Source organism: Protobothrops mucrosquamatus, unplaced genomic scaffold, assembly GCF_001527695.2.
Source record: "Protobothrops mucrosquamatus isolate PMUCROS unplaced genomic scaffold, P.Mucros_1.0 scaffold1191, whole genome shotgun sequence".
NCBI lineage: Eukaryota > Metazoa > Chordata > Lepidosauria > Squamata > Viperidae > Protobothrops > Protobothrops mucrosquamatus.
In genome coordinates, this window is record NW_015387403.1 from 56,073 (window position 1) to 67,774 (window position 11,702).

General features: G+C 43.4%; 1 protein-coding gene across 1 annotated transcript in view; it reads right to left on the bottom strand.

Annotated features, from left to right (window-relative positions):
- The window catches only part of ADAMTS3 (ADAM metallopeptidase with thrombospondin type 1 motif 3), a gene marked incomplete at its 3' end in the record, with an annotated part of 118,739 nt that overhangs the window by 32,008 nt on the left and 75,029 nt on the right, over positions 1 to 11,702 (bottom strand). The window contains exons 6-10 of the mRNA XM_015820856.1: positions 11,270 to 11,426; positions 6,910 to 7,015; positions 5,390 to 5,533; positions 2,141 to 2,273; positions 229 to 342 (exon numbers count right to left, since the gene is read on the bottom strand). Of these exons, the coding sequence (XP_015676342.1) occupies positions 229 to 342; positions 2,141 to 2,273; positions 5,390 to 5,533; positions 6,910 to 7,015; positions 11,270 to 11,426 (654 nt within the window). The remainder of the gene's footprint in view (positions 1 to 228; positions 343 to 2,140; positions 2,274 to 5,389; positions 5,534 to 6,909; positions 7,016 to 11,269; positions 11,427 to 11,702) is intronic.

Below are 11,702 nucleotides of genomic sequence, written 5' to 3' on the forward strand. Positions count from 1 at the left end.
GCTTTCATGCCTAAGGTGGGACTAGAACTCACAGTCTCCTGGTGATTGGCCCAAATCACCCAGCTGGCTTTCATGCTTAAGGTGGGACTAGAACTCATCATCCCCTGGTGATTGGCCCAGAGTAGCCCAGCTGGCTTTCATGCCTAAGACAGGACTAAAACTCACCATCTCCCAGTTTCCCCTTGAAATACATGCATCGTTTCAACCTGAAAACACATCTTCACTTACTTTACTAGGGGCACATTCTGTCCCGTCAAGCGGCGGGCCCTTCTTAGTCTTGCAGAAATAAGGGTTGTCGGGATGACTGCACCACAACTGTTTACACGGGTCAAATGTTCGAAACTGAAACAGTGGAGAAACCAGAGATGAGATAGAGCAGGGGTAGGCAATCTTGGCTCTTTTATGACTCGTGGACTTCAACTCCCAGAATTCCTGAGCCAGCCATGCTGAGGGGAAAGGGAGAGGTTTCCAAGCTGAGCCATGCTGGCTCAGGAACTCTGGGAGTTGAAGTCCACGAGTCATAAAGCGCCCTAGGCCTAGGCCAGAGTAGGCAACCTTGGCTCTTTTATGACTGGTGGACTTCAACTCCCAGAATTCCTGAGCCAGCCATGCTGAGGGGAAAAGGAGAGTTTCCAAGCTGAGCCACGCTGGCTCAGGAATTCTGGGAGTTGAAGTCCACGAGTCATAAAGAGCCATGGTTGCCTACCCCTGAGATAGAGTATACAGATAGTCCTTATGACAGATCGCTTATTGATCATTCAGAGTTTTGACAGAGCCCCCTCCCCCCTCCCCAAGTTACTAATGACCTAGTTCCAAAGCTCTGACAGCCACCACTCTCTGCAGCCACGTGATCAATTTTGGGTGCTTACCATTCGGCTTGCATTTATGGCCATTTGCAATATCCTGCAGTCACGTGACCCTGATTGACAATATGGCCGCTGAAATCCAGCTTCCACTTCTGGGGTTTTTTTTGGCCAAAACGCCCCACAATGAAAAGTGGGCTTGCTTAACGATAGCATTGTTCACTTAATGACCACTGTACAAATCAGGACAGTCGTGTGATGATTCACTTAGCAACCCTTAATAGGCAGGCACTGTTATAGCTGTAAGTCGAGGACTGCCTATACAGCAAACAATGGGAAATTCTCCCTAAACTGAGGTGTCAATGATCTGGATGTGGTCAAACTGAAAATGGTCATAAGTCTCAGGCCCTCCTCTTTTCTCCCAAAATTGCAGCTTCTACACTGAAACTATGAATAAAGAAAGGGGGATACATAATAATAGTAATAGTAATAGTAATGATGATGATGATGATGATGATGATGATGATGATGATGATGAAGTTGGAAGGGACCTTGGAGGTCATCTAGTCCAACCCCCTGCTCAGGCAGGAAACCCTATATCATTTCAGACAAATGGGTGTCCAGTCTCTTCTTAAAAACCTCCAGTGTTGGAGTATTTACCGCTTCTGAAGGCAGGTTGTTCCACTGGTTAATTGTTCTAACTGTCAGGAAGTTTCTCCTTAGTTCTAGGTTGCTTCTCTCCTTGATTAGTTTACATCTGTTGCTTCTTGTCCTGCCTTCAGGCGCTTTGGAGAATAGCCTGACTCCCTCTTTGTGGCAGCCCCTGAGATATTGGAAGACTGTTATCATGTCCCCCCTCATCCTTCTCTTCATTACACTAGACATACCCAATTCCAGCAGCCTTTCCTTATATGTTTTAGTCTCCAGTCCCTAATCATCTTTGTTGCTCTTCTCTGTACTCTTTCTAGAGTCTCAACATCTTTTTTACATCGTGGTGACCAAAACTGGATGCCGTATTCCAAGTGTGGCCTTACCAAGGCCTTGTAAAGTGGTATTAACGCTTCACCTGATCTTGATTCTATCCCTCTGTTAATGCACTGTGTTGGCTTTTTTGGCAGCTGCAGCACACGGCTGGCTCCTATTTAAGTGATTGTCCACTAGGACTCCAAGGTCCCTCTCACAGTTACTACTATTGAGCAAGGAACCACCTATAGTATACCTGTGCATTTGGTTTTTCTTGCCTAAATCATGTCACAATCAACTCCGATTTGGGCTGATGTATCTTGATACTGAAACTATAATTCAGCTTTACTTGATAGGAACCGAGGAAGACCTACCGCCGTGCACATTTTGTAGCCCACTCCAAAATCAAAGCGACATTGCTCGTCCATGGAATAATTTACCCCTGGCAGTTCAGGAAGTTTCGGCCAATTATGTTCAAAAGGGTCGTCGAGGAGACAATCGTAAGAACTGCGAGAGAAAACCAAAAGGAGACAAAATGGTCAGCTATGAATTACTAGAAGCCCACATGGGTCTGTCAAAAGCAGATCATGTCAGACCAACTTTATTGCACCAATGAAGAGTCCTTGGTGCTCTCTGACTTTGGTTGTGCCCTTGCAGATGTTTCATTACCAAAACTAGGTAACATCTTTAGGCTCTTGGCAACATCTGGTGATGTTACCTAAGTCGTAATCTCACTGAGGATGATACTTCAGCATCTAATTACTCTGAAAACCAATTCATCTTTTTTTTAACTAAGGTTTGGCAGCAAACTACCTGCAGAATCCCCAAGTAGTGACTCCAAAGCCCCAAATGATGATGATGATGATTACAAATTTCGATCCTTTCTGACGCAAGGATGCTGAATTCTTACAAGATATTGTCAGGAGGCCATTACAACACAGGTTGGTGTTTTCACAGAAACTCAGTTGCATCTCAAAGCAGGGAGATTTTGGGCATGTCTTAGAAAAGAAAACAAATGGGTGTGTACAGCCTTCTTGGTATCAGGATGCTTTCTGCCCTGTGTCCCTCCTGGAGCCATGGAGGCTCCACACCCATTTGCACCACTCAAGTCACCCTGAGGACACAGATAAACCTCCAAGTGGCCTCAACGACTCTCTAAAAGAAGGCAAATGACCAGCTGTCTGCAAGGAGTATAAATCCTTCCCTTCTCCACCATCCAGTCAGAGCTGAAGAAGCTTCTTGGATGAGAAGCAAAACGTCTTCAAAGAAAAACAAGGAAGTCCAGTTGCCTCATGAAAAAGCACCTTTGGGACAACCATGACCTGGATGACTGAGAATCCTCATAGATATATAATCTATCTATCTATCTATCTATCTATCTATCTATCTATCTATCTATCTATCTATCTATCTATCTATCTATCTATCTATCTATCTAATATCTGTATCTGTATCTGTATCTGTATCTGTATCTGTATCTAGATCTAGATCTAGATAGATATAGATAGATATAGATATCTCTCTCTCTCTCTCTCTCTCTCTCTCTCNATAGATAGATAGATAGATAGATAGATAGATAGATAGATAGATAGATAGATAGATAGATAGATATGCATATGCATATACATATAAATATACATATATACATATTTTTCAAAATTTGGATTGCTAACAAAGAATTAATTCTCCCATATTTGGGCCGACAGGGTGCACCAAACTCAAGATAATATATACATATACATAATATTCTATATTCTATAATATTCTATATTATTCCTAATGGGATGAGGGTAAACTCTTCACTTCTTGCCTTTCCCTTTTCTTAACTGTATTAAGCTATTTTAAGGCTTGTATTGGAGTTGATTTTCTGTTTCCTGCCACAGAACAGTGGCAGACCACAATACCAATTTTTGGCAACTCTACTGCTGACTTTTGGCAGCTAGGCCACATTCAGATCTGGCAAATTGTTCCGAAGAGGCTCCGGGAGCTTCACCAAAGGACATGTAAGGCCATGTTAACCACAGGCTGCTCATCTCTTTCTAAAATGAGCATCACTCGGAAGCATGTGCCCAACCCTACACTGTGTGCCAGCCCAACAGTGCATCAATAGTTTTATTGCCATTACAGTACCCATAGGTTCTTGCTATGAGTCTTCCTGATTCACACCAGGACTTGGTGAGTCATGGAAAGAATCAACCTTACAAGCAGGGAAGGAATGGGAAAACAGTGTTACTCTCAATGGTTCTGCCTCTGGTGACCATCATTTGTCATTTAAATGACACATTCTTCCAGTTCAAATTTACACCTTGGCTGGATGTTGGTCAGTTAATAATGTTCCTAGCTTGGTCTAGTTGCCAGTAGAGGCATGTAGAGTGCAGAGAAGAGCAACAAAGATGAGAAGGGGTCTGGAGGATCAATCATAACAGGATAGCAGAGTTGGAAGGGACCTTGGAGGTCTTATACTCCAACCCCCTGCTTAAGCAGCAGATCCTATACCATTTCAGACAATTGGTTGTCCAATCTCTTCTTAAAAATCTCTAGTATTGGAGCACCTACAACTTCTGGAGACAAGTCGTTCCACTGATGAATTGTTCTAACTATCAGGGATTTTTTTAGTTCTAGGTTGGTTCTTTTCTTGATTAGAATAGAATAGAGCTGGAAGGGACATTGGAGGTGTCCAATGTCCCTTCCCCCTGCTCAAGCAGGAGAACCTATACCATCTCAGACAAGTGACTGCTTATGTCAGGGGTGTCAAACTCAATTTCACTGAGGGCCGCATCAGCATTGTGGTTGCCCTTGGGGGGCCGGGTGGGTGTGGCCAGGGTGGGTGAAGCCTACTGGGTGGGCATGGCCAGCTCTACATCATTCACGTCAAGGGTGCCTGTAGGGGCCTGGGCAGGAGTGGGACAGATCTGAGGGTTTCTGGCAGAAGGGGGTGGGACCACGGCAGAGTCCATCAAGCCGGATAGGTGAAGTAGGCGAGGGCCATTTGCTGGCCACTTCCAGGCGATGGTGCATTTCTTCATTCCTCACAAAGGGTGACACCTCCCCAGCATGCACCCAGGGGATGGGGCCGACGCGGCAGGGGCTGGTTCCTCACTGTTTCCGGACGGCCTTGTGGAGCTAAGACTGAATGCGTTTCAGCATAGATGGCCACCACAAAATTGTATATTGGCTCCCAGCCGGCCTGGGCCAGGGCCAAGGCAGCGGGGGCCGTTCCCTCACTGTTTCCAGGATGGCTTCGCGGGCCACATGAAACCACTTTGCAGGCCGCATCCGGGCCCCGGGCCTTGTGTTTGACATGACTGGCTTGTGTAATCAGAAAGTATAAAAATAGGGATTTTCTGTCATTCGGGACCTCTCCCTTTTAGAGGAGCCCGTCTTTGTTCAGCTGAATAAAAACGTAAAGCTTAAAGGCCACTTCTGGTTTCCTGTGTTTCTTTATCAAGCAACACGTCAGATCCTGCACAGCGGTGGGTGCTCCAGTCTTTCAAGAAAAGATTTGTCCAGGATGTTATAAAGACTCCTGCCTTGGGCAAGGGGGTTAGATTACAAGGCCTCCAAGGTCCCTTCCAGTGATTCTATGATATAGTAGTATCTGTTAGCAAGAGATTGGTCCTTACTGTATGTATCTTTTGAGTTCTTGGCCACTGCAACGGGACCAGTGGTATCGGTGGAAAGCTGCTTGCACCAATGGCGCCATGACGCTTCCCATCGCTGTCTCATCTCCACATCGGTTCCCTTGTCCATCGTGCTCCATCCCTAGTCTGAATCAAAGAACAACATGTCAGAATTAATTAGGGGTGGGGAATGAGAAAAACCGGTGGAAACCTCTATCCGGTCTTTCAGATGGGTTTGACTACAATTGGTCTCCTTTTCAAACATCAAAATACGGAAAGCATACACACTTGTCTCCCATTGGACGATAGCTCTCCTAAAGGTCCTAGGTACACGCTTGTCTCCCATTGGACGAAATCAACACGCTTGCTCCCATTGGATGATAGCTCTCCTAAAGGTCCTAGTACACACTTATCTCCCATTGGACAAAATCAACATGCTTGTCTCCCATTGGACAATAGCTCTCCTAAAGGTCCTAGGTACACACTTGTCTCCCATTGGATGAAATCAGTACACTTGTCTCCCATTGGACAATAGCTCTCCTAAAGGTCCTAGGTACACGCTTGTCTCCCATTGGACAAAATCAACATGCTTGTCTCCCATTGGACAATAGCTCTACTAGAGGTCCTAGTACACACTTATCTCCCATTGGACAAAATAAACATGCTTGTCTCCCATTGGACGATAGCTTTCTAAAGGTCCTAGTACACACTTATCTCCCATTGGACAAAATCAACATGCTTGTCTCCCATTGGACGATAGCTCTCCTAAAGGTCCTAGGTACACACTTGTCTCCCATTGGACGAAATCAATACACTTGTCTCCCATTGGATGATAGCTCTCCTAAAGGTCCTAGGTACACTTGTCTCCCATTGGACAAAATCAACACGCTTGTCTCCCATTGGACGATAGCTCTCCTAAAAGTCCTAGGTACACGGTTGTCTCCTATTGGACGAAATCAACACACTTGTCTCCCATTGGACAACAGCTCTCCTAAAGGTCCTAGGTACCAAGTACGACCTCGAAAGCAGAATTTAGACTCAGCAATTAATAAGTACAGATAGTCCTTGACTTATGACCACAAATTTCTGTTCAGTGGGTTTTTGCGACCTTTCTTGCCGCACTTGTTAAGTGAATTAATGCTGTTGTTAGGTTGCTAATGTGCCTGTTAAGCAAAACTGGCTTCTCCGCTGACTTTGCTTGTCAGAAGGTCGCAAAAGTTGACCACATGCCCCCGGGACACTGCAACCGCCATAAGTACCAGTCAGTTGCCAATGTGGCCAAAGTTTGATCACGTGACCAAGGGGATGCTACAATTGTGCCGTTCTAACTTCAAACGGTCACTAAAAAGAGGGTTGTAAGTCAAGGGTTACCTGTCATCTAATTTGTGGTAACAATTTTTAAGGAGATGTGGCCGGCTTCCCCAGATGGACAGCTGGATGGAGAGAAGAGAGATGCAATATACCGGGGTTCGATTTAATCCAGGAGCCACCAAGGGAAAATCCCGTTTTATGTTGAGACTTACACGTGGCCAGTTTCGTGGGCCACCACAAAAGCTGAAGAAAACCCATCTTCGTGATTTAGAGTGCAGCTCCTCACCGGATGACACATGCCTGTGACTGGAGCGTAGCCTGTGAAAAAAAAACAAGATGTTTTTCCCAGTTGCAAGGTATGGCTGTGAAAGCTGGACCATAAGAAAGGCTGAGCGCCAAAGAATGGAGGCCTTTGAACTATGGTGCTGGAGAAGACTCCTGCGAGTCCCCTGGACTGCAAGGCGATCAAACCGGTCAGTCCTAGAGGAGATCAACCACGACTGCTCTTTAGAAGGCCAGATCCTGAAGTTGAAACTCGAGTACTTTGGCCACCTAATGAGAAGGAAGGACTCACTGGAGAAGAGCCTGATGCTGGGAAAGATTGAGGGCAAGAGAAGAAGGGGACGATAGAGAATGAGGTGGCTGGATGGAGTCACTGAAGCAGTAGGCGTGAGCTTAAATGGACTCCAGAAGATGGTAGAGGACAGGAAGGCCTGGAGGAATGCGGTCCATGGGGTCGCGATGGGTCGGACACGACTTCGCAACTAACAACAACAATGGCTATGGAGATTCTCAATCGCCCAGGTCCCGAAACTGCTTTTCCACAAGGCAACTGGACTTTCCTTAGCGTTTTGTTTCCTTGAAAACACTTTGCTTCTCATCCAAGAAGCTTCTTCATTTCTGATGGAATGGCGGGGAACAGAAAGATTTATATTCTTTACGTCTGAAGGTCGGTTGTCAGCTGAGAGTCTTTTAGGTCACTTGGGGAACTCGAGGATGCTGTGACAGTCGTGTGAATAATGATCATGTCCCTTTTTTCAGTGCTGTTGTAACTAAAGTCATTAAATGAAGGGGGTTGCATGTCAGAGCGTGCACAGTTTTATTGCCCCAGGAGTAAACACAGTAAACAGTGGTTTGCATTAAATGGTGGTTTATCTTACACTATCTGCAATATCATACACCAGGAACAATATACACACATGTGTTAATAGAGCAGGATCCAACAAACCACAATTATAGCCGGAAATGGAAGAAGAGAGAGAACACATCAGCAGAGCCTTCCTGTTATACAAAGGCTCTTAAAGAGACACAGACCCTGCTCAGTCATTCCCACCATTACATTACATCTTTCATCTTACATTACATAAGCTGGCTAGCTGTTAAATCAATACCTTAACATTGTACGTTGAGGACTACCTGTATTTGGAAGATCTGGGACTTAGTTGGCTCCTGAAAGGGCTTTGATTTTTATTTCTGCCTTTTTTAAAAAAAGAAAGAAAGAAAGAAAGAAAGAAAGAAAGAAAGAAAGAAAGTCAAATCTGCTACATTAGAGAGTTTCTGAAGCTTATACTGCTATATTTTTGCTTCTAAGTTTTAGAGTTGAGAACTGAATGTGGTTAAGGGCTGCTATGAGTTTGCTGCAATATTTAAGGCATCAGGTTAATAATAGTCAAGCTATTCTCCAAAGCGCCTGAAGGCAGGACAAGAAGCAACAGATGGAAACTAACCAAGGAGAGAAGCAACCTAGAACTAAGGAGAAACTTCCTGACAGTTAGAACAATTAACCAGTGGAACAACCTGCCTCCAGAAGCGGTGAATGCTCCAACACTTTTTAAGTTTTTAAGAAAAGACTGGACAGCCATTTGTCCGAAATGGTATAGGGTTTCCTGCCTGAGCAGGGGCTTGGACTAGATGACCTCCAAGGTCCCTTCCAAATTTATTATTATTATTATTATTATTATTATTATTATTATTATTATTATTATTATTATTATTGATCATCACACAGTCAGCCAGATGTTCAGAGTGGATTTGGCAGAGTGGATTTTTGTCTACCTATTGAGTCCTTATCAAGGATCTGGGATAGGCAGATATTATTATTATTATTATTATTATTATTATTATTATTATTATTATTATTATTATTATTATTATTATTATTAATGGGCCTCAAAGTTTTAAGGATTGATATTGTAGTATACTTAGGCCACGCTATGTTTTGCTCATGTTTAACTGACGGATGGGGTGCCAAATTGTTATTTTAATTTAGATTTTAACTATTACTTATTATTTTAATTTAGATTTTTTTTTAAACGGATATTCCTTGAGTGTTTTTAACTTGTTCTGGTCTCTGGTCTTTGATTGTAAGAAACTTATTTGGCTTGACTCAAAGGAACAAAATACCTCTCAAAATCTTTTTAGTAAAGCATCACAAAGCCCTCATGTTCACAGAAAACTGAGCAAGTGCGAATGTACCCCTCTCTGCTTGTCTCTTTAGGTTGATGAGCTCTGAGCTGAGAGAGTTTATTTTGGCACAGATCGGGGCTACTAAAGGGCATTTTTGTCTATCAAAGCCCACTTGATCAAAAGCTCTGAAATTCTTCACTTGCAGCAAAGTTGAGTTCTTTGAAGCTGTTCTTATCAGAGGTCCTTGCGCACAAGCCTTCGCAGGCATCCTGTTTCATTTCACTCTTGTGCTGAAGAGTTCTTCCCGGCTTTTAAAAACTTAATTTCCTCAAAGAATACCTCAGATATCAGGGACTAAATGTTTACTTGGGCTCACAGCTGTGAAAGGTAAGGATGGTCTCAAGATAAGATAAGATAAGATAAGATAAGATAAGATAAGATAAGATAAGATAAGATAAGATAAGATAAGATAAGATAAGATAAGATAAGATAAGATAAGATAAGATAACCTTTATTGACATTTTTTTACTGTGGGCACAACGGAGCCAGCCGTGTGCTGCAGCTGCCAAAAAGGCCCACACAGTGCTAGGCTGCATTAACAGAGGGATAGAATCAAGATCACGTGAAGCGTTAATACCACTTTACAATGCCTTGGTAAGGCCACACTTGGAATACTGCATCCAGTTTTGGTCACCACGAAGTAAAAAAGATGGCGAGACTCTAGAAAGAGTGCAGAGAAGAGCAACAAAGATGATTAGGGGACTGGAGGCTAAAACATATAAGAAAAGGCTGCTGGAATTTGGTATGTCTAGTTTAATGAAGAGAAGGACGAGGGGAGACAGGATAGCAGTGTTCCAGTATCTCAGGGGTTGCCACAAAGAAGAGGAAGTCAAGCTATTCTCCAAAGCACCTGAAGGCAGGACAAGAAGCAACGGATGGAAACTAATCAAGAGAGAAGCAACCTGGAATTAAGGAGAAAATTCCTGACAGTTAATTAATCAGTGGAACAACCTGCCTCCAGAAGCTGTGAATGCTCCAACACTGGAAGTTTTTAAGAAGAGATTGGACAACCATTTGTCTGGAATGTTATAGGGATCCCTACCTGAGCAGGGGGTTGGACTAGAAGACCTCCCAGGTCCCTTTCAACTCTATTATTCTGTTATTCTGAGCTGGACTCCTTATGACCTGATGGACATGGAACGATAGTTTTCTTGGTAACAATATGGAAGTGGTTTTTCCATGACCTTCTGGTATGTTTTCTCTGACTGACCAGTCTTTGAACGGTCACTAAATGAACTGTGGTAAGTTGAGGACTTCCTGTAGTCCAAACAGGAGATGACCAGGGCACGAATGACCAGCTAGAGATGATATCTACCCTGTTTCCCCAAAAGTAAGGCCTACACCAGGGGTAGGCAACCGTGGCTCTTTTATGACTCGTGGACTTCAACTCCCATAATTCCTGAGCCAGCATATATATAGCAGTAATACAAGTATCCAAACACCAGGATAAAAATCTTAAACCAAAGCTTAAACCCCCAAAATTATATTTTTTTTATAATCACAAATGCTTAATATTTTATCAGCAACATATTGTCTGGGTTTCCAACATTTAACCTACTAATACATGTTAAATTCCTTTCTCTCTACCTCGTTTCTCTAGCCATTGATAAAAGGTACCCGTGTTCTAAAATATACTTGAATCTTCTTTCTCTTTCATTTTCAGTGTCAATTTATCCATTTCTGCATGATCTAAAAATTTTCTAATTAATTCTTTCTCCGTTGGTAAATCTTCATTTTTCCAATGTTCAGCGAATACAAGTCTCGCTGCAGTCCATACCTGTAAACTTAGATATATACACTCTTTCTCATAGTTTCCTACAATTATGCCTAACAAAAATAATTCTGGCTTAAAATCCATATGGTTTTTTTTGTCATTTTCTCTAACCGTGTGTCCTACATATCTCATGGACAGCCGGTTGAAGAAGAATAAAGAAAGTGGAGAGAATTGAACTGTTTATAATAATCTAGGGCAAAAGTTGCCAAGTGCAGAGCGTCTGGGATAGGGAGGAGAAGCCGTCTGAATTTCCAGAGATTGAGCACCTCTTCCGTACTGAAAGCTGAAGTGGGCTTCTGAAGGGGTGGGGAGAGGGCACTTGAGCACTTTACCTTGCATTCCAGCTGGTCCAAAATCTTGCCTGGTTAGAAAGATGGCGTGATCGTGATGTTCTGAGTGACCGGGGTCTGTTTTTTGTTGCTGATATGCCCAACGACACACGTTCTCCAGGCTCCTGGAGGGGTTTCCTCGTTCAATTAGACTGACGGACTAGAAAAAAATAACAACATACAAACAGGTTACAAACCAATCTGTTGTTTTACATCATAGCTGGTTAGCTTAGCATCTTCCTTCTTTCTTTCCCTTCCTTCCTTCCTTCCTTCCTTCCTTCCTTCCTTCCTTCCTTCCTTCCTTTTGTTCTTCTTTCCCTTCCCTTCTCTTCCCTTCCCGCCTCTCTCTCCTTCCTTCCTTCCTTCCTTTTCTTCTTCTTCCCTTTCCATCTCCCCTTCCTTCCTTCCTTCCTTCCTTCCTTCCTTCCTTCCTTCC